Source organism: Anser anser, assembly GCF_964211835.1.
Source record: "Anser anser genome assembly, chromosome: 10".
NCBI classification, from domain to species: Eukaryota; Metazoa; Chordata; class Aves; order Anseriformes; family Anatidae; genus Anser; species Anser anser.
The window spans coordinates 19597276-19621405 of NC_139730.1; the positions used below are offsets into that span (position 1 = coordinate 19597276).

Genomic DNA, 24130 nt, shown 5'->3' on the forward strand with positions numbered 1-24130 from the left:
ACACAGAGTAATAATGGCAGCTAGAGGGAAGGAATACTTCATCAGCTGTTATGTTGTAAGAACCATCCCAAATAACACTTACGTTACTTAAAACAAATTTATTGATTAAACACTTTTTCTGCATTGAGAGAAATAGTATGCTCAGTATTATTTGACCCAGCCAAATAGAGCCCACTAGTCAGCCAATGGATACTGTTGAGACTGTCGTCATTCAGCAAACCAATGTTGGTCCACATTTAGTATTTTAGGGACAATGAAATTCGGTGTTGTTGATGCTATGACCTAGAGGTAAGGAGGGGAACAAAAAATATTGATCCTGCTGCAGCAAAGAACTGTGTGCATCTTCCACAAGGCTCTGGGCCTTCAGGATGCCTCAGTAGGTATGCAACATCCTGCAGGACAAACATACTGTTCTCAGTTACTTTTCCTGCTTATCGCATTGCCTGCTGGTACATATTCAACAGAAGTTCTTATATTAAAGGATGCTTCCAAGATTCCAGCTTGAACATGAAATCTTTTTTATGCAAGAAAAAGTTATGCTTGCATTGTGTCTTACAGTACTCTGTTGGTAGAGACAACGTATTCAGTTAGGAACATACCAAAATCATACATTTTTCCTGACAAATTCTGGCTTTGGAACATCTCTCCCATAAAATTATTGAAGTTGTATAGAAAAAATACATAGTTCATTTTGTGAAAACATTATTATACAATTTTAAACTTTCTCTAGGAAAGGTAAAGCCATAAAAGCAAGTGTCACCTGTAGAAATAAGTGATTTTTTTACTGTACAAAATACAAAAAAAAAAGCCATAAATTTTAGTTACAATAAGATGTTACAGTTTATATTCAATGACTGTGAAATGCTTTAGTTAGGATTTTGACATGGTTTGGTTTGGATTGCATCTTTTTTAAGAGCTGAATAGTATTCTTATTTATAGCTGTCTTGTGGCTAAGTTTCAGTTTGGTGTCATTTGTGATGCTCTCATATGGGCTGTTACCTCCTAATGGAGTCACCTGAATAAGAACTCTTGAGTTGTATCCATTTAATTCTTTATTATTTTTTTTGGGGGGTGGAGGGAGGGTGGTTGGTTGCTGTTAAGCTTCCATTGAGTTCCTAAGCAGCAATACCATGTACAATGAGCCCAGACAGAGATAACACAAATCTTTTTTTTCCTGACTTTACTTGCACAGTCTTGTGTATTTTTAAGAATATTCCTTCCTAGTAAGGAAAGAATACTTTCTCTTACATTCAGGGGAAGAGAAAAAAAAACAAACAAAAAAAAACCTGAGAAGTAGACACAATTTTTCTCTGGTGTTGAAAGATAGTGTTCTTTAATAGGGAATTTGATCAGAACTAGACTGTATCTGCTGAATTAACGTAGACCTTAGAGATTCTAGAGTCACCTGGGCCTTTTCCTCTATACTGCTGGTGACAATTTTTTTTCTCATAATGGCTTTCTGTTCAGACCTTATTCCCCCCCCCCCTACATTCCAAGAACTGTTTTGGAATGTTAAACATGTGAGTAATAATTCACTTTTTTTCCCCTAATAAACAGAGATAACAGATGAAGTGTGTAAAGAATCTTGTACGTTTTCCTAACAGCTATAATGTGCAAATGATGCCCCACTACAGTAAAGAACCATCCCTTTAACAGAGAATTAAAGTTGTGTGAGTAAAGACAATAAGATTGTTTTTCTGTCACACACACAAGATGTTATTTAAAGAAAAAAATCATCTGTCTTTGTAGAAGAAGCATATTAGAGTCAAGGAAATGAATTTCATTCTTCAAACGTTAGTTTGTTGTTTGTTTTTTTAATGATTCCAAACCTGGTAGGCTTAGGAAAAAAAAGACACTATCTACTTTAATATGATAACGTTATCTTTGTGTCTGAGTATTAAAAGCATAGTTTTGCTATCTGAATTTGCTATCTAATTGTATCTATAAATTCTGTATAACCTCAAAACCAGTAATGTGTATGCAAATGTATCTATCTTTCCACGTAGGGTAAAAAGCCCTTTTCCTGTGAAGTTTCCTTTTTTTTTTAAAATGCCTAGTAACATGCCTAGTGTGAACATGACCATATATTTACCATGATTTTGTGATTTAGCATTTGCTTCACCTATTCCTCTCACAAATAATTTAGGTTTGAGAAAATTATCACAACCTATGTTAATTCTTTTTTTTCATCTTCCTATATGACTTGTCCCTATTCATTATACATTATTCACTTTGTTTTTGGGGTTGGAATGAATTTTGTTTTGGTGAACTGTTTAAATAATGCACTTTTGCCTAATTAAAAGTTTGAAAGAAACTGAGCAAATACAGTTTTATATAGTTTGATTTCTAAAAGTACAGCGTGTAGCCATACCTGCTTGAGCAGTTGATTTAGCTGAAACTACTGCATGCCCAAGGGAAAAACTACATATTGAATTCCAATTTGCTGCAGCATTTGCTGAAGGAATTAGTAAGACTGCTTGTAAAGCTTGTAAGAGTGCTGGTCTACTAATTATTACTGAGGTACAAACAATTTTTACTACTTCAGTTACTAATACAAAAGAAAAAAAAAACACATTTCAATCTCGTTTTAGTAGGATCCTTTTACTTTTTCAGTAATCTCCTTTTGAGAGTTACAACTCTTTCCATCTTGTGAAAGTTTACTTTCTATTAGCACACTAGTGCAAACACAAGAAAATTGAAGCTTTTAAACTTTGAAATCAAAAACAGGAGAAAGAACACTTGAATAGATTATCCAGTGGCCAAGATACTTGCTTAATATGTATGCAGCTGAAATGGAAATTCCTGCCTAATTTCACAATAGAGAATAGAATTGCATGTTTATTTCTGTCAATATAGCCTGATGTCTAGCTACTAGTTTGATAATTTTGGGATTACAGCTTTCTTCTTTTTATGCTGGACCACTTTGCTTATAGCAGTAACATATTCTTTGGACTGTAGGGAGAATTATTTTATTTTTAGCTATGGCCCTCATCTGGGGAAGAAAATAATAAAGTTTAAATCCCTGTTCTTTGGCATATCTGATAATTTTGTTATTACAGGAGAGTGAAAGGACTTGTTGTTGTTGTTAAATAAAATACATTTTTAATATGGAGAATCAGAACTGGAAAATGAATTCAGTCAGTACATACACTTTTGGGTATTCTTGGATGAGTCTGGTATTCTCATTTTGAGCAGATACGTGTCCTTGTCGGCATATATATGTTTCTGCGTAAACCATGTCTTTGGCAGTTCATCACTCCCTAATGAAAAACATTTGGTTGACAAACTCTTAACTTGTATACATTTTCAGGTAATGATTTGGATCAATAAGCTTCAGGATATAGTTTGTATGTGAACTATTAGCTGCTTGATTGGTTGGATGAAATTTTGGGGATGTGAAAATAATGAACATCAAATAATTGTCCAAAAAATTTCTTTGGACATGCTACCAAATCAGTAATAATCTGTTTTAAAAACAAACAAAAGAAGTAGCTTTTTAAAGTGATTTAACAATAAACACACACACACACAAAAGCTGTTCATAATCCAAAAAAAGAATAAAGTATGAAAAAAATGACTTTGGAAAAACTTGGGACTGAGTATTAGCTATTATTCATAAAAATATTTTTGAATCTGCATTTTTTTGCAACTTGACCAACTCTGAAAATAGAGGAAATTGTAGTAAAATGTCAGGTTATAAAAGTGGAACAGAAACAGGAAAAGGCTAACAGATCTTCAAATAATTTTTGTGCTGCTGCATTTTGAGATTTGTGTTTGTACCTTAAAGTGCTCAAGCTGACAATTTTGAGAATTGCTTAGTATTGTAAAGCTTTCAAAATATTATGACTTTTTGTTGGTTGTAGTGAATTTGAAAGGTGAAATATTTTTTAAACGACACACAAATTCAGGGTCACTATAGCAAAGCATTTGAAAGAGATAGTTTAAGATAGTGCAAGGGTTTAGGGAGGTTTTCCACTTCCTTTCCTTTCCACCCATATTCTTTGTCTTCAAGGGTTAGGTTCCTGCATTAGTCAGAGACAAGTACTGAAGGGTTCTCCTAGATACTAATGGGTATACAAACATGTCCCCTAAATTGTAGCTCTTTATCAAAATCCCAAGTATTACAACTATATTCTAAGTGAATGTTCAGAACTGTGAAAAGGTGAAATCCTGTAAAAATTAAAGCTGTCACTCTTAGACTTTTATCCTATGTAATAGAAAAACAGCTCAGGTACTTGGTGAAAATGGTATCTTGATGAAATTCTTTTCACAGGACTTTGCTTGTATAAAATAATGTAAAAGTTAACTGTAAGAAGTTTTGGCTAAACATGAAATTTCTGCATATGGATGATACTCAGACTTGTGTATATATGACTGTTTCAATAGCAAGTTGAGGGCAAAAGTGTGCAAGTTGTTTTTGAGGATAAACTAATGTGTGGTTGACTGATAGTAATATCTATAGTGATTGTGAATATCTATCTTAAAACAGACACAAGGTTTTTGTAAGTATATTCAGGTTTTATTTAACATTTTCTTATTATTTTAGTCCACATCGATCAGAATCTGTACATGACAAATGGCGAAATATGGAAGCAGCCATGTCTTCGTTTTCCAGTTTTTATGAAGAGTTATCAAGCAGTAAGTGTTGAAGAATGGCAACATTAGCTTTTTTTTGTTATGTTTGGCATGCATTTAATTGCTAAAATATATCATTTAATTTCAATAATGAAAAAGCTATTTATGTTCTTTAACATTGTGGAGGTCTGGATTAACTGGTTTAATGTTATTTTCTGTGAATATCACTTTTACATACAAAAGCACATTAAATAATACAAAGATATATGTTGTGTGATGGCAAAACATTTGGCTGAGTTTCTAAAGATATTTTCCAGCAATCTGAAAAATAGAAATGTAATAATACAAATACTGTTGTCTTCCCCCTCCCCCATCTCCCTCAACACCATTACATGCTCACCCTACAATATATACAACCCTTAAAGCAAACTGTTGCCTTAGTAATACAAGAGTCGTGTAGACAGTTCAGTGATGCCCTTAGACTCTTGGCTTAGTGCAGAATAAAGTAATTTCTTCACATTAATGTCTCATAGGCAATTGTTCACCATTCTTGGCTTGCAAGCGACTGTAAACTTGTTTTTATAGCATGCAATGAACCAAGGAATAGAAGAAAGAATATGAATATTTGACATTATACATTACCTTAACAAATATAGTGTTCCTGTTATCAGCTAAGTCCTGTCTAGATGGATAACATGAACATTTTCAAGTTAAAACTTTTTCTCATGGTATGTAAATAAACCTTAAAATCCCCATCTAAAATTAGCTTGTGTATCACACAGACATTTTAGGAATGACCGCTTTAGCATCAAGGAAACACTGGGCAATGTTAAATCTTAATTCTGCTGACCTTTTTGGAGTTTCTGTATATATTTACACTTGTAAAAAGAGATGGGAATAAAGCCAAATTAGAACAGGAGCCTTTTGCATATATATGGACATTAAACTGAACTATATTTTCATGAGAACAGACAATAAGGTTGGATAAGGTACCATATTTGCTGTTCTCTTTTTGGTTATGGGAGACACTTGCTAAAAGACCATTTATGTTTAGAATGGAGTAGCTTCGGGTTAGCTCTTATCTAGGTTAGTGAGAACGATAAAAGCTGCCAATTCAAATAAATATTGCTTCCTTTGGGGGGGGGGGGGGGGAAGGGAGAGAGCATTGTGTTTGAAATAATCTTTACAGTGACAGAGACTTGCATTGACTGAGACAGAACATGAGAGAAAAATAACACTATCTTCTCTTTTATTGCAATGAAGTCAGGCCATACTTAAATTTGTATTCAGTTGAAATCATTGAAATGAAGCAAATTCTGTTTCAAAGATAGAATGTTAATTGAGGTAGAAGAATTTCAAAATTTCTTTGAAAGAATTGTTTCAAAGGTAGAATGTTAATTTCATAATCTGGTCCCAATGCCAAATCATTAATCAGAGAATATAGCATTTGAAAATTTGGCACTAATTACCCATACTTATAAAATGTCTTTACCATATCTGCTGGTCAAGAAAACAAAACAAACAAAAAAATCAAGCAACATTCAACATGGCAATTTTGCAAGTTTTTCTGTGTCAGAAAAAGGAAAAAAGAAAAATTCATCCTGATGTATGAACAAATCTCAAAAAAAATTCTAATTAAAATGTGAGAATGAAAGAAGTTTACTTTCATATGATCAGTTTTGCCTTATTTTGTCAATGCTTTTTATATTTTTGTATTAGCCTTTACATTTTGTATAATATGGTACATGTTATGTCAGCTACCAGAGATAAAGAATGTAATGCTTGCTCTTATCCCATCTAACCATAAAAAAAATCACATGCTCTCTTTTTATTTTCCTTTCTTTTTCACTTTTCTTTCTGATCATACCTGCATGTATATACATATGTTTAAATATTTAATTAGATACTGACAAACATAACTATTTCATAAAGCCATCTACTGAATAACATACTGATCCTCTTCAGACTACACTAGTGAATACAATTGACTTTACAGTATGCGTATACCCATGCAATTCTTTCAAGGTCCAGTTTTCGTGGCAGGACTCCATCATCTCAGTGGATGACTGCATTGTGCAATCAGGATACTTTCAATACTTTGTTTTGGTCTTTGCAAATAAGCAGACAACTGTAAACAAAAAGGACTAATCTGATTTTGGATAACAGTAAATAGTTCAGATGACAATGATATGGATGACTTGTGCTTACGGCATGAGATTGAAACGTTCTGAGAAATTATTCTTCTTCAGATGTTGTTGAAGTTAAAATGTTTAACATCTTTGTATTTCTGTATTTATATGTGTACTGTCAGTTCATAAGTTATGTATGTGTTTTTCAGAAACAAGTAAACGCCATTCCCCTGACTTTAGGAGAGTTTCACTGCTGAAACTCATTTGTTGTTGGAGTGACCAATCTATAAAGGTAGGTAATAGGCTGTGTTAATAGCAACAATCTAATCTTTAAGTGACATTGACTGTAGTTTAGTACTTGGAATCTGTAATGTGATACCGTAGTTACTAATTTATGTAAAATATTATATATAAATCATGGCATTCATATCTTTAAAAATCAGATTACTTTGGTATGGGGTATTCTATTTATAAAGCCTTAATATGCATGCTCAAATATGAGAAGGTAAGTGTCCTAAAGTCTGAATGAATAATCACCAAGTATGCTTAGTGATGTTTTCTAGAGTTTGCAGCATGTTTTTACATTTTCCATTGAATTTAGTGACTGATAAGTTTATGCAATGATAATGGTTTTATCTACCAATAGAGATTAGTGTGTGGAAAGATAAGGTGTGGAACAAGCTACCTCATACCTTTCATCTGAAAAGATCTTAAGACACTGAAATTGTGAAGTACTGCAAATACCATCCTATCAATCCTACACAAATTTTAGTATTAAGACTCAGGTTTGCAATGATCTTTAACCAGCTTTGTAGTGCATTTTTTTTCCTGTTTGCAACCAAACTGCCGTAAATGCCATAACATTCAAAGCCATTTGTGACTTAGCTATAGGGGTGGGTATTCAGCTACCCACGCTTTATATAAAATTATAGTTTTGTTCATAGTAGGATGGCTCTATTTCTGATTTCTGTATACAAACACAGATTCATGGCCAAACTGTAAATCCTGAACAGCCTGATTAAACAGTCATGTATGTTCTCTCCTAGTATCACTAGTTATTCTACTTTTAAAAAGTTTTTTTTTTAATATCTTTTATGGAGGATACTGACTCTCAGACATGACCCAAAGGATTTGCCATTTATTGATTCCTCATCTCCTTACAGTACTACAACAGATTCTGTGCAAACAAGGAAACTGAAAGAACTTGCTGCAAATGATTGATCATGACTTTACTGACTGACTTATTGAAGTTTAAGGGCCAAGGGAGGTCTTTTTGTTTTAAACTTAAAAAATGCATGTATTTTTAAAATATTTTTACAGGATTTATTTCACTGGTTGATTTTAAGGAGAAGGTCATCTTCATTCATTTTCCTGTTCTTTCGGGTGAAATACTGCTGCTTTTTGCCACACTCCCACCTCACCCACAAATTACTGAAGTGTTTTGGCCTTTTCAGAGATGCACACATATAGAAATAATTGCTTGCCCAGAAACATTTAATATGATGAAAAAATGATTGTGTTTACTCTATACTTAAAATAAACTGTTCCTCTATAATAGATGTTTGGTTGTATTTTAATTTTATTCACTGTACTCTTATATGATTGCAGCTTCATGAAACCTTTGTGGCTGAAATGGTGCACAATGAAAAAAAAATCAAACTCTAATGCAACTGAAGTGTTTTGATGTTGATTCTGGGAGATATAAGCATCCTTTTTTCCACTAGGAAGATTTCTTTGATAATTATTCCTTTGTTCTTCCTAGCTCCTTATTATTCAAATAATAGAGATTGAAATGTGTACTTCCTATTCCTTTATTCAGTCATTTCAAGAAGAATACTATTTGAAATAATTTGCTTCCTTCTCTTCTGCTCTAAGATATTTTCCTATCTCATTGAGTGAAGCTTCTACTTGTTAGGTTGACTTCCCTGAAGATTGAAGTCCTTTATCTCTTCATAAAAATGTTTATAGACCAAGTAAGCTTCTTCCTACAATATGCCTTATTCCATGAGCTGAACAACGTTTTGTAAAACATAATAAACAACCATGTTTCCATAGCCTTTGTTCTATTTTCAGTGCTAATCTTGGCAAAGGAAATCAGTATCAAAACAGTGAGTTTTACATGAATCTTTTGTAGGTCAGTAGTTCCACTAAAAAAAATGCTGTCTCCAATCTTTGTATATACGGTCAAGGATTTTATTACATGGCAACATGCAAGCAGTCTGTCAGACTTGTTTGGCACCAATCAGTCTATGGGGATTCAGCAGTTTGTCTCTGTTTTATGTATGACAGTAAGAGGAATCTGTGGTGTGACACATCCATATGGAAATGTCTGAGCTTTGTCCCATTAACTACTAATGCCTTCACAATCAGTAGAGAGTCATGCATCTGTTTCTTTTAGTTCTGAGCTACCTGGACATGAGTCAGTTCTAATCTTGAAACTGTCATGTTATATAGTCCCAAGTAATAAGACCTTATTAGAACTGTGTTAATTCAGGACCACCATCAGAAAAACAGTTTATATAGCTTCAGTGTATAACATTTAGGTCCTGATTTGGAAGTCCTCCTCCATCATCCTGATCTTACCGTATTCCTTTTCTCTACAAAAAAAACCTGTATCATCTATAACTAGCTAGCTACTTCGCACAGTCTTCACTTAGGAAAACTGCTGATGCCATATTTAGACCTCTGACATAACCATTTGCATGAGGACTGTGGTTGCTTTAGCCTCCTCTTTCACCAGTGGGAAAAGATAGAAACTGTGGAGAGACTGTTCATATTTTTGGAGGAATGAATCATCTCTGTACATCCTCATCTCTTTCTGTGGATTTCTTTCTGTTAATACCTAAAATAAGATGGGATAAATCTGAGGCATATTACAGAGAATTTTACTTTCAAGCCATAGATCACTTCCTGTTAAGGCCATTACTGACAGTAGTACAGATAAGCAAGTACCTTTTTTACTTATGCTGCTCAAGTTTACAGTAATTTCCCTAAAAAGCTATGGATGCATTTGTTTTTACGGTGTTTGACTCTTTACCTGAAGACAACTTACCTCATCATTAGTATCTAAACAGTTCCCCTGATAGTGGATCCCCTCCATAGCCACGCCGCTGTCATTTAGAAGGAAGGATAATTAATTTAATTTATGCTCCCCCTGCTCCATATGACTATATGTTCTTGTAGTAGGGGTTGGCTATCAATTTCTTTATATTAGAGGAAAGCAAACTGGATGCTACAAGTCTGATGTTTTGATCTGTAGTTTTTTTGCTCCCTGATGTGCCTGTGTTATACAGGCACCTGGGAGTCAAATTCAAGAAGGCTTAACCCTGTAAAGGTTATGGCCTGACCAATAACCAGGGATGATGTCCACTGCCTTCTCTAATCAGACCCAGTCATTATAAGAATAGTTATGCTTGGAAATAATTGATTAGGAGAAGAAAGGAAAGTCAATATAACTTAGTATTTATGTAACAATACTGCTTGCTTCAGCTCTTGTTCACTTATGTTTGAATTGTTCTCAGATATTGGTGCTGCAGGTCCTGATGGTCAAGCAAATACCTTTCACCATTGAATATCTCTATTTGTAGGTGGACGTAGAGTATTTATACCTTGTCAGGTATACCCTTAGAAGAAGCATAATTTCTATCATATTTCACAGTCTCAGCTCAAAATAGATTATATTTTCAGAAATTTTTACAATTATGAGAAAAAGGAAAATAAAAACAAAAACACGTGTTAGCCAACAAGATAGCAGTTTTACATGTAATTCTGAAGAATCCTAAAGACAGACTGGAAAATATCAAAGAAAATGAAAAGTACTCATGTAAATGTGTTTTGCGTTAAAAATGGGCGAAGTTTCTGGAGATTTTTGAGCTTGGAGATAGTGTTAGATGAGGTATATAAACTGATGGGGAAAACACAGTGGGAGGACAAAACCAAATGTGAAACCACACTGAGCCCTGTGGAAATGGGGATTCAACAGTGATAGACAAGTAGCATGCAGAGACATACAGGTGCCTGCACAATATTATGTTGTGCCATTTGCAACAGTTTTTTGTTGTTTTTTTTTAATTCCATTGTAAGATGTTAGAGGAAATCACATTTTATAAATGCTGTCTAGCTGATATACACAGCAATGAATATCATATCCATATTACTGACAGGTTCTTAGTATATCAGAAAAATAGATAATGTGTACAATTCTCTTGTGTAACCCTGTTAGATTTTTTTTTTTGGTCTGAAGTTTTCCTAGGACAATGAAAATGTCTCTGGGCTTCCTTCTTTCTTAATTATTGTAGATACATTGTAAGAGTCCTCTATAAAGTCAGGATCTGTAATCCCCAAAGCTCAGGGTTCTATGGATGTGAGGAATCAGAAAATGCCTTTGGTTTCCACTGTAAAATAAAGTTCTATTATAACAAGATAGTTTGCACTGTGTCACAACACACAGAGCTGTGTTCATTTGCTGTGAACTTTCACACTGTGAACCTGACTGGGGTATACTTGTCTGTAATAAGGAATTCTGTCATGAAGGACACCTACAGCCTTTGTTCTGCTTAATGATTTGAATTTACAAGAGCAGCTAGAAATGAGATTGAGGATAGCCCACGAATTCACTGTACTTGATTAGTGAGACGAAATCTCTCTCCTCCAGGCAGTTTGAGGAAACCTGCATATTGACTTAAATTCTTATTTGATTTAAATTATTAACATACTGTTTTTAATATAACATTATATAAAGAGCGTTTATAACTGAAACATATTTAACGTATTTATTTTCATATGCAACTTAAATTTATATTTATGTTAAGGTGGGGTACACTGTCCTGGAAACTTCAGATTTTCTCTGTCCTTCAGGAAGAGTAGTTGAATAACTACCTAGTGGGGATGGGGTGGGGAATGTATCCCTTTCCTAATGGACATACCAAATAAAAAGGTACACATGCTACCATTCTGCATCACACTGAAATGTAGACTGAGTAGGAACTACAAAAGCTCAAGTCCATTGCAGAAGGTCTCCATGTGCTTTACACATGTCTTAGGTTTTAAAATTTCCCAAGTTCTCCTTGGGCTTCTCTACTAAAGCAAAGATGAGTAAAAATAATAACCCTGTCATACAGTCTCTAAACAGCACTGTCTTAACACACATTTGGTGTTAATGTATCAGGTATTGCAAGTGCCATTTATAGGCTGTTCATATTTGCAGCAGTTCTTCCTTTTGGATAAGAGGAGTCAGTGAGACCTTTTGCTTCTTGCATTTAAAAAATAAAAATGAAGCATTAACATGGTTGAGCTGGAGAAATAGAAGATTGTCACGAATAATGAAACATTTGGGAAGCTTTTTGGAGACAGACTGGACACCCAAATTTCTAAAAATTTCAAAACACTAAGTCCTTATTCAGTCCATGAATCACTGCACACAAAGAAGCAAATAAAGATATTTTTTATTGGATGATATCACCACCTGTCCTATTTAACACATATTGTCATGACCCTTTGATATCAAAGAGGTAGTAGGCAAACTATTCTAGTTTGGAGATTAAGGAAAATTAATGTTTAATTTGTGAACAACAGTCATAATTCACAATTTGCACCACTTTATTGCTATCCAGTTAACATTTGTTACTCTGTGCGTATAGAGCCACATGATTATCACTGTCTGAAAGATATTGGTAAATGTTGACTTTCTAATGGCATCTACTCAACCTTCTTAAAATCTTCTGGTATTTGCTTAAAAGGGACAAGTGCTTAGATAAATAAGTGAAGTACCAATATCATCCAATTATAATTTGCATTTTTGACAGATTATTGAGGCACTGCAAGCGGTGCTGTTGGCAGAAATTCAAAGGACTATGAAAACCTTGAGAAAGACAGCAGTCTACAGAGAACCGTTGGCCATAGTAGAGAATGGAAATGGTAAGTTGCAGACACTGCCAAAGTCTGAGGAGGCAAAGCAGATGGGTTTGCAATACATTAAAAACTTTGCCACGTAAGTGCAAAATTTATTGGTATATTCTTTTAGCTGAGAACTTTCTCTAGTACTCAGAAGTTAGCAGTATAAGTTCATAATACATTATTACCATGTAAGACAAGCCAAGCGGCCTATTTTTGACCCTATCAGCCTATTGCTTTTTCAGATGTATGTCAGGGAGTTAAAGGACTTCTACGCTCTCTCATCATCTCACAACATTAAAGAAGAATAGTTTCTTTGCTTGTATGATTTCCACTACAAATATAATTGTTCTGGTATTGTAAATACATCTGAAAATAAAGGAAACAGTGTGCTTGAAATAGGATCAGTAAATCATAATTAAAAAAAAAAAGTTTTGCAAATTTATCTTTTCTATGACATCAGTCTTATCCAGCACTAAAAATTAATTGCTTAAATTTTATACCTTCGTAATGTAATATAGAATATTTTATTTTTCTTTTAGAAATAACCTTTCTGCAAGGAGATATCAAATACATTTTACAATTAGATCATTTCATTTTACAAGAAGCCTACCCTTTGCAGCTTTACAATGGTGCTAATGTTTATGGTAAAAAAGATTGAACTTGAATTTATATTATGGAGTTATACTTTCTTTTTTTTACCACATTAGCTGAGTCATAAAATCAAGTGACCTGAATTTTAGATCTGATCTTATTAGTGAGCCTTCTCTTGGGAAACTAATTTATAATCTCATTGAGTATGTGTCTGTCATATAAAATTGTTGCATACTTGCTTCTTCCAGAATGCTAAAAATGATTAGTCATACCTGTTTCAGGCCACAGAACAATACAGACTCTCTAAAATTTTAGCTGTTGGAATATAACAAACTACAAACACTTTGAATTATTGTCATATATGAATTTATAATTTGTTTACACTGGAGACTGCATTGAATCATTCTAGTTCTATGCAGTTTGGGATAAGTTGCTCTGTAACTATAAAACATCCCCACCAACAAAGTTCATACCTGGACTTGATTTCAGAATTCCTGAATTTTCAGGCTGTATTCCAATGCAGTATTTTGACATGGATTACAACAAAAATTGGATTAACTAGAATTTAAAAATGCAAATGCAGACATCTGCAAACTCCAGGTGTGTTTAACTGTTTGGTTTGATTTAAACCCTTCTATACTAGACGAAAAAAAGTCTCTTATGTAAAGAGTGCTGGAATGATTACAAGAGTCTCATAGTTGAGTGCTACTTAATTCTACTTAAGTATTGAGGCTCACAAAAGTTATGAACTGAGGGCAGCTACTCTAGATTTCCAGTCTCTGAAAGGGGAATGTGGTTTTTTGCATGTCATGTAAAAAAAAAAACCTCATTTTTTTTCCTTACCCTATTATTTGCAAGTTACTCAAGAAAAAACTAGAAAAATCCTCTGTTATAGTGAGCACAACACTCATGTGTACCTATAGTGGCTGGGAAATAGATTTTTTTTTTTTGTACTTGATCCTATAAAGCAGTGTGGATTTTTTTATTTTTTTTTTTTTAAATATCATTGTTCAGCAACGTATTCTGGAGCAGACTGAAACAGATAGGAAGACTAGGAAAGAGTTTACACTATGAGTATTTAATATACTAGTTTTCTTTTTGTCTCATTTCCATTAATGTTTTAACTTATTGCATTATCCATCATATGACGTAAGTAGTGCAAGTATTCTTATTTTGGCTTTTATGTTTTCCTAAGAGGAACTATTAAAAGGAAAAAAGTTGTTAAAAGGAAATTTAAATGCAACTAAATGTAGTTTCTTTGTTAATGTCAGTGATATGATCATTTTGGGCCTCTTCCAAATATACTGATAAACATTTTGATATCAATGGTAAGATTGCTATCTGTGAGCTTTGGTTAAGTTCCTCAGAGAAACTGAGGTTTTCCCTGTCTTTTTTTGTTGTGTTTTGTTTTTTTTTTTTCTTTTTTTTGGTTGGTTGGTTCTTGCTTTTAGTTTGTTGGCATTCATCATAATTCTGAAAAAGGACATTGCACTAATCTCTTACTGCCTTTTTCCTAGACATCAGTAACCTTACATTAGCGGTACCATTTAACAGATTTCAGTGTGGTATTGTTTTCCACTGCCAGCTAAGTAAGAAGAGGTGGATTTAAGAATCTTCTCTACCCTTATTTGCGTAAACTAAGATGAAATAAATTTGCTGGCATTCTTTATTCATCTTTCATTTTTAATGTTTGATCTTATGACATACATACCTGGTACATATCCAGCCACATGCAGAACTTATTAGATCAGAGGAAAAATGGTGGTAATCTCATTCAATAGCCCGGCGACTGGATACAAAGAAATTGGATATTCCCTCCTGTAGTTCATTTGAACCCACAGCTTCCTCAACAGTAATTCATTGCTTATCTTCAAGGCATTCTGCAGTGAGTTTTTCAAATTCATTTACAGAAGATGTTTCACTTTTAATGCAAATCTCAAAATATTTCTAAGTGCTAGAATATTTGCAAGACTTAGAAACTAGCTTCCCTCACCTCCAGATAAGTGTTGTGTGTAGAACTGTAATCTCCTTTTAGCCAGTGCACTGAAGCAGTGTCATATGTGCCATCCTTGAATGTCTATTTCTTCTAATGCAGAAGGAGCCAAAACTATATTACCTGAGAGAGCAGTCAAGTACACAAGTTCTTCTGGCATTTTGTGCATAACTTTATTTTTTATTTTTAAATGTGAATAACTGGATTCAGTTGCATTTTAGGAAAATTGAGAGGATAAATGTGTTTTTGATATTTATACTCAGATATTAAATAGAGGAATTGATGTACATATTTCAGGAATGACAGAAGTTGGAAAAGCGAACAGCAAACACAACATATCAACTTTATTTGTAAATACAGTATATTATTTTAACTGCATCTTAGATTAGTGAAAATCACACTGCTAAGTTTAGCTTGCAATAAATTCTGGTTAATGCATAAAAAAAATCCTAATTTAAGTAAAAACTAATGATCTAAGTTTTTAAGTATATTTGAAAGCTATTAACTATAACCTCATCTTTTGCATGTGGTTTTGGAGCACTTTGAATTATTCAACTAAATTGGTTCTTGCAGGAAAAACAAGCTTCTTCTGATAAATACCAGTACGAAATTAACAGTCAAATGTGAGTTTCAGAGTTCAGTATGTCAAGAATTGTCAGAGTCTTATCTGCAACACAATATTTTGTTAAAATACGGACTCCTATTTGGTCAGTAATGATAAATCAATGAAAGAAAAGATATAACAGCTTCTGTTCACTACAAAGTGTAGTAACTTGCAGCGGAAGCTTTCAAACACTTCTGTTGTCTCAATTTCAGAAACCAGTCTGGTTGCATACTTTTATGTGAACTTTATGCATATTTGTTAGGAAATCATTTTGTGACAGTGCCTTTTTTGTATAGCAAATTAATCTTCTAGCTTGCCTGTGAAGTCTTAACGTTTTGTCAGAAAAGTGCAGATAAGCACAAAGGATGTGCTTCTGTCTGATACTTTCTTTCATCTTGTCTTCTTCCTGTAGCCTACTGCCTTTTCATATTAGACCAAGTATGAGATTTGACTCTATATTTAAACAGACAAATTTGTGCCATTGATATCACCATGATTACATTTAAATGAAAACTTGACCTTCATTGCCTGACTGATGTAGAAATAACTTTTAGTGGTGTCAGAGACATTTGATAATGTAACCACACACATTAATATAACTCGCGTTGCTTCTGTTCTGACGAAACACTCCACACCCAGGGATCTTGAACATCTGATGAATTCACTGTACAATGAGATAAATGTATCTGTCTTCACATCTTTACATTTCCCTTACTGTGTTAATTTCAAGTTTGGATTTGAGCTTTTGACACACATAATATTCAGTCTTTGAAACTCTATGCCTTGCTGTTGCTGGGTTCCATATCCAACATGAATCAAGTAATCAAATAAAATCTGGGAAAAGGTGTCTAGTTAAGTCCTAGAACATCACTTAAGCAGAAAAATAAATACATAAATGAAAGGAGAGAAAAAAAAAAAAAAGCTAAAGAGAAGATAATGGATGCAAAGGAATTGAGGTTAAAATATAGTAGTCCAGACAAAATAGAGAAGAAAAAGATATTGTAATAGAAACATGGCAATGTAAACGTACAACAGGGTGAAAATTTTCCAGTGGATGTCATATCCAGAAAATTGGCTGCTGATTAAAAAAAATTCAGGAACAGAATTTGATCCCATTTCTGGCATGATGCAGGTTTTTGATGTTAGTTGGCAGATAGACAAGAAAATGAGGAAATTTTGACAGAGTGCATTATTTTGGCTTGAACTTTGTCAATTCCTAATTGTGAGAAGACAATTAAATATAAAAACTGATAAGAATCCAACAGCATGGGTTTCAAAGAGTATGTGACAGAATCCTCTTTTTGTAAGCACATTCGAATAATATGAAGGAAAAATACAAGTTGTTATCAGGAAGAAAACTGAACAAATGAGAATCACCTTTCATTATGACAGATTTCGTAAAGAACAGCAAGTGAAGGATTTGTGCTAGCTTTTATTATCTCTGTGAAATTCACAAATCTTACTGCTATTTTCTTACATGCAAATATTTGAAGGAATCTAAGATAGTTTACCCCACGAGGACTGCTTTAAAGATTTTATTGCTGTACAGGAAACAATGGTAATTCCTGCTGACTTCTCAGACTAGTTCAATTTTTCAGGAGTATTGTGATTATTTTCAGTTTGGGCTATGAAGACCTGGAGTATGACTCCAGAGCTTGTATTTTCACAGGCAAAAAGTGCCACAGGACTAATAGATTACTTTTTATATTACTTAAATTACTTTTGAATGAACTTTTAAAAATATTAAATATTTTTTTAAGAGGGACATTTCTATCTTATATCAAATTGCTGCTCACAAAATGTAGTCAGTGCTCATCTTGTTAGTTCCAAGTAGACCCCAAATTACGTAAGCTGAAATCTAAATTTGGCCACTGCAGCCATGAAGAAATCTTTAGACTCCAGGTACTGTTTTCATAAATGGAGCCTCCAAAATGTGTAAACTGAAATCACCTTCAGAGTCGCACAGCACCTGTGATTAAAACAAGTACAATTTCAAATTAAATTGGTTAAAATTGTCCCTCTTCCTATGTAGTCTCTCTATGCTTTTGAAGGATTTCCAAACTTTGATCGTAAAGCAACTTCTGAATTAAACACTACATTCTTATTGTCTTGTAGTTTTTACTTTTCAACTGGTTTGAACTTTGGCTTTTTCCACTCTGGTCTCTCTCATATTTTTCCAGTCTAATAGTGTTCTCCTGCTGCATGTTATGTCCCCCATCTGGATTCTTCCAGGCCGCTTTATCCCTTTACAGTGCCATCTTCTTTTTCAGCATCCTTTTCTAGCTGCATAGTCTTTCTGATTTCTGCATTGGTCTTGCATCAGATTTTCTCTTCTATTTGGACCTTGATATATTGCACAACCCTGCCAATGATCTTAGTGTATACACTCCTTTGGCATAAAACATTGTCTGCTATGGCTGCCTTGAAGTTTTCTATGCCTTTTTTGTTGTTGTTGTTGCTCCACATTATGCTGAATGGCAAGAGAAACTATAGAATTTGTTGTATGGAAAAAATTTTAGGAGGCTTTTTTTTTTAAGGTATTAGGGGTGGGGATAATAGAGCCAAGGATTATATAGATGTTGAAAATGTTTTAAAGAAAAAGGACAGTAAATGTACAAGTTTAGTTAGAGAGGAATGCAATGAATAAAAATCATTTAAGGAAGTCATTTATAGACTTGTTACAGGAAGGCATTTGGAGATTATTGATACAGAAGGTTTACTGTAGTTAATTAGAGATGCTCAACTTAAATATTAAAAGATAGAGTTTCAAAAAATTTTGTTAAAAGTGTGATACTACTTGATGGAAAAAAAAAGTGATTACACAAATTGCAGTTTAAATAAAATCTGATGCTCTCCCAGGTCATATCAAGGCTGTCAACATCACGGCAGCAAGAGGGAAGAAGTTCAAACACTTCAACCTTTTCCTAAGTAAATATTATGAATTTTCCTCTGGAACAAAATATTATCATAGAGATCTGCAGAATCACAGATTTGTATGGATAATCATAGAATCATTAGGGTTGGAGAAGACCTCCAGGATCATCTGGTCCAACCATCACTCTACTAAGCACCAGGCCAACCTTTCCTTAAACATCCCCAGGTATGGTGACTCCACCGCTTCCCTGGGCAACCTGTTCCAATGCCTGACTACTCTTTCTGAGAGGAAATGTCTCCTAATTTCCAACCTGAGCCTCCCCTGGTGCAACTTGAGGCCATTCCCTCTAGTCCTATCACTAGTTACTTGTGAGAAGAGGCCAATCCCCAGCTCCCCACACCTCCCTTTCAGGTGGTTGTAGAGAGCAATAAGGTCTCCCCTAAACCTCCTCTTCTCCAGACTAAACAAACCCTGTTCCCTCAGATGCTGCCTGCATGACTTGTGTTCCAGGCCCTTCACCAGCTTCTCTGGACACACTTCATGTCCTTCTCGTACTGAGGGACCCAAAACTGAACACAGTACTTGAGGTGCGACCTCACCAGAGCAGAATACAAGGGGGAAATCACCTCCCTGGTCCTGCTGTATACACTGTTCCTGATACAAGCCAGGATGCCGTTGGCCTTCTTGGTCACCTGAGCAAGGTCACATCAGGCAAGAATCAATCAGCACCACCAGAACCTTTTCCTCTGCACAGCTTTCCAGCCACTCTGCTCCAAGCCTGTAGTGTTGCATGGGGTTGTTGTGGCCAAAGTGCATGTTTTAATTCAGTAAGGTAAAACTGCACACTATTGAAACATAATATTTTGCTCAAAGGAAGGTTGTTTTTTTTTATATTTGCTTTGTTTTCCCCAGAAATAAGAATGTTACATTATTTTCAGAATGAATTTTCCTTTCTCTGTTTCTCTGTTCACTCTGTTCTTATTATCACAGATGTGTTGGCCAATAAGAGCAGCAAGTTTTGTAGACAAAACTGATATTTTGTATTTTGGTCTTGGACAAGTTCATGCAACTAACAAAAGCTCATTAAACTATGAGACTTCAGGTTGTTTAAAAAATCTCTGGCTGACCAATTTGGTATGCACTTGCATTAGCAACTAGCAATGTAAGAAATGACAGTATAATCAACATTTCGTCACTATTAATGAGTAAGATTTATCTGTAATCTCATTATAGTCCTTTAAACAGCAAACAAATTAATCTAGTATTTGTTTGACAAATACAAGCCGGTGACAGCAGTAGCTTTCTTCTATACTGAATATGCATTAAAAATGAGTGTATTATATCTTAGTTTCATATTACAAATATTTCCAGTAAAAGAATACAAATCAATGTTATATTTTAGCATCTAACCTGTGGTTTATCTATACCACTGTATCATCTCCTATATATCCAATTAAAACTGTATTTTGATCCAGTAGTCTTTAATATTAGTGGTCAAGTACTAAAGGAAGCAAGCTTAAAGACTCATTCTAGAACTACAGCTTATTTCATTCTATGCATCATATATTTTACCAGAGAACTTCTTAATGTAGCAGAAATCAGATTTAGTGTGTATTTTTACACAAAATCAAATTGTACAGGCGCCATCTCAGACTCCTCCAAAACATTAGGAAGGATAGAATTGCTGTAGGACACTGGTCAGGGAGGGAGTAAAGATGACATGTATTCTAAATTTAAATGCACAATATAGTTTGGGCCATTTTCTACTTATTTGTTGTTTTTTTATTATTATTATTTTTTCAGTGTTTACGTACTGACCAGGAAAAATTTCTCATAACTTTCTATTTAGATCTTTAAAGGTAGATGCTTTTTCTTTTACTGTTAATGCAGGCATAAAATTATTATTGTCTCATTTTAACCCCTCTACTGCTTAACTTTATTTAAAAGTTCACTGGGCAAAGTGAAATGAAAGATTTGAAAAATTTAAAGCTGGTTCTGAGTTTGGTCTTCAAAATATATGAAGGAACTGCACATACTCCATGTTTAAAACAATGTCGCTAGCTTTTTTGGTGGAAGGCTAGTCACCTCTTTTGTTGAAGAGCCACAACTTGTCATACCTTGCTTCGTTATTGTGAATGTCCTTGCACGAATTATTCTTAGTCAAACAGCATTTAGATCACAGAATCACAGGAGGGTTGAGGTTGGAAGGGACCTCCAGAGATCATCTGCTCCAACCCTCCTGCTCATGTAGGGTCAGCTAGAGCATGTTACACAGGATGGCATTCAGGCTCGTTTTGAGTACCTCCAGAGGAGACTCCACAGCCTCTCTGGGCAGCCCGTTCCAGTGTTCTGTCACCCAAACCATAAAGAAGCTTTTCCTCATATGGTGATGAAACCTCCTGTGGTTCAATTTATACCCATTACCCCTTGTCCTATCACTGGCCACCACTGAGAAGAGTTTGGCCCCGTACTCTTTACATTGTCCCCTCAGATATTTGTAGAGATTGATAAGATCCCCTCTCAATCTCCTCTTCTCTAGAATCACAGTACCGCAGGTCTTCAAGTGTAGGTGCAGTGACCAGCAACACTGTGCCTTTTTATTAAGCTGTGGACGTTTCAGGACAAGACAAAAGTACAGTGCTCTGCCATCTGAAAATTAAAAAAAAAAAAGAAAGTTTAAAAACAAACAAAAAAAAAATAAAGGGGCTCAGGAACACATTAACAATTTCCAGTCCTGGCCCAAGAGAATCACAGAATCAGAGAATTGTAGGGGCTGGAAGGGACCTCAAAAGATCATCGGGTCCAATCCTCCTGCCAAAGCAGGTTCCCTAGTGCAGATTGCCCAGGCAGGCGTCCAGATGGGCCTTGAATATCTCCAGAGAAGGAGACTCCATAACCTCCCTGGGCAGCCTGTTCCAGTGCTCCATCACCCTCATTGTGAAGAAGTTCTTTCGCATATTGGTGTGGAAATTCCTGTGATCCATTTTTTGCCTGTTGCCCCTTGTCCTGTCCCCACAAACCACTGAAAAGAGTTTGGCCAAATCCCTCTGTCTCCCACACTTAAGGTATTTGTAAACATTAATAAGATCCCCTCTCAGTCTTCTTTTCTCAAGCCTGAACAGGCCCAGATCTTTCAGCCTTTCCTCATAGGGAACATGCTTCAGGCCCAGTATCATCTTTGTGGCCCTCTGCTGGACTCTTTCCAGAAGATCCCTGTGTCTTTTTTGTACTGGGGAGCCCAGAAACGGACACAGTACTCCAGGCGAGGCCTGACCAGGGCAGAGTAGAGAATCACCTCCCTTGACCTGCTGGCCCCACTACTTTTAATGCATGCCAGGATCCCATTGGCCTTCTTGGCCACTAGGGCACACTGCTGGCTCATGGTCAACCTGTCATCCACCAGGACCCCCAGGTCCTTCTCCATAGAGCTCCTCTCCAGCAGGTCATCACCCAGCCTGTACTGATACATGCGGTTGTTCATTCTCAGGTGCAGGATTCTACACTTGCTCTTGCTAAACTTCATTTGGTTTCTTCCTGCCCAGCTCTCCAGCCTGTCCAGGTCTTGCTGAATGGCAGCAGAGCCTTCTGGTGTGTTGGCCACTCCTCCCACCTTTGTATCATCAGTGTACTTGCTAAGAGTGGACACTATTCCCTTATCGAGGTTGTTGATGGAGATGTTGAACAAGACCGGACCCAGCACTGACCCCTGGGGAACACCGCTAGACACAGGTCTCCAGCCAGACTCTGCGCTGCCAGTCACCACCCTCTGAGCTTGGTCAGTCAGCCAGTTCTCAACCCACCTTACTATCCACTCATCTATCCCACACTTTCTCAGCTTTGCTAGCAGAATGTTGTGGGAGACAGTATCAAAAGCCTTGCTAAAATCAAGGTAGATGCCATCCACAGTTCTCCCCGCATCTACCCAGCTGGTGATGCCATCACAGACGGTAACGAGGTTGGCTGAGCATGATTTCCCCTTGGTGAATCCATGCTGACTACTTCTCATAACCTTCTTCTCTTCTAATTGCTTGGAGATGACATCCAGAACAAGCTGTTCCAACACCTTTCCAGGGTCAGAGGGGAGGCTGACTGGCCTGTAGTTTCCTGTATCCTCCTTCTTGCCATTCTTGAAGACCAGAGTGACATTGGCTATCCTCTAGTCTCCAGGCACCCCTCCTATTCTCCCAGACTCTTCAAAGATGATAGAGTGGTTTGGGGATCACATCCACCAGCTCCCTCAGCACATGTGGATGCATCCCATCAGGGCTTATGGATTAGTGTGTGTTGATCCCACGCAGATGCTCCCGAACCACTCCCTCCTCAACCAGAAGGGGAACTCTCCATTTCCCAGACTCTTTCTCCTCCCTTCATGGTCTAGGAGTCCTGGGGGGGAATCTTTAAAGCAAAGATCGAAGCAAAGAGGGCATTCAGTATCTCCGCCTTCTCAGCGTCCCCCATTACCAGGACACCCCCCTTGTTCATCAGCAGGGGACCCACATTATCCCTAGTCTTCCTTTTACCGTTTGCATCCTTAAAAAAAAAAAAAAAAAAAAAAAACACTTCTTATTATCCTTTATCTCCTTTCCAAGCTTCATCTCCAGATGGGCTTTAGCCTTCCTTTTCACATCCCTGCAGGCCCTGACAATACTCCTATACGCCCAAGAGGACAGGCCCTTTTTCCACATTTCATAGACTTTCCTCTTCCTTTTGATCTTGTCAATGAGCTCCTTGCTCATCCACGCAGCTTCCTGCCCCCCTTCACTGATTTCCTACTCTTAGGGATGCATCAATCCTGAGCTTGGAAGAAGTGCCATTTTAAATGGCAGCTGATGGCATTTTCAAAACTACATGCCTAACAACAATCGCAGCACAGCTCCAAGCCAGCTGCACCCAACTGGTCATGGCCAGTTCCCAGTGCCAATTTATCGCATGTATTTAATTATCCTTATATAGTTTAGTTTGGATCATGTTTTTTCCATGACTGACTGAGTATACAGTCATGGTGTTCCCTTAGACATGGGAAAAAATGTGAACAAAATATGGAAAATAAGTGTGTAGGTTACAATGTAATTTTTCGATTTCTTGTTCCAGAATTTATTTTCACCAAGCTATATCTACGTAACGTAAGCCTTAATATTAACCAGAAATGTAGAAAGAACAAAACCTGTTGTTTTGTTCTGGCTTTTTTTTTTTTTTTTTTTTTTTTTTTTAGTTCTCTGGTTTTGTGGGGTTTTTTTTGAACCGTAATTAGGTTAAGTTTTGAAGTTTGTGCTTCCACTATCTTAACTTAGCAATATCCAGAATTTAAATGCTCAGATTCTCAGTTGTTAATTGTCTGCACTGTCAAGCAACTCACAGGCCCTGTTTGCACTATTTTCCATTTGTCCACTCACCCAGCTGCTATACAAAGGTTATGAATAAAACAACAGAAAAAGGAATCTCAGATAGCCTTACTTCTAAGCGCAACT

General features: G+C 35.8%; 1 protein-coding gene across 12 annotated transcripts in view; it reads left to right on the forward strand.

Moving 5' to 3' along the window:
- The window catches only part of WDR72 (WD repeat domain 72), a 122699-nt gene that overhangs the window by 57626 nt on the left and 40943 nt on the right, over window positions 1-24130 (forward strand). For 9 of the 12 annotated variants that reach the window (XM_083850463.1, XM_083850469.1, XM_083850468.1 and 6 more), the window contains 3 exons: window positions 4547-4638; window positions 6914-6996; window positions 12509-12620. In XM_083850463.1, coding sequence (XP_083706589.1) covers window positions 4547-4638; window positions 6914-6996; window positions 12509-12620 — 287 coding nt within the window. Of the gene's footprint in view, window positions 1-4546; window positions 4639-6913; window positions 6997-8024; window positions 8273-12508; window positions 12621-12841; window positions 13052-13138; window positions 22265-24130 lie in introns of those variants that run through there. The other 3 variants (XM_083850464.1, XM_083850465.1, XM_083850466.1) reach the window with 3 other exon arrangements.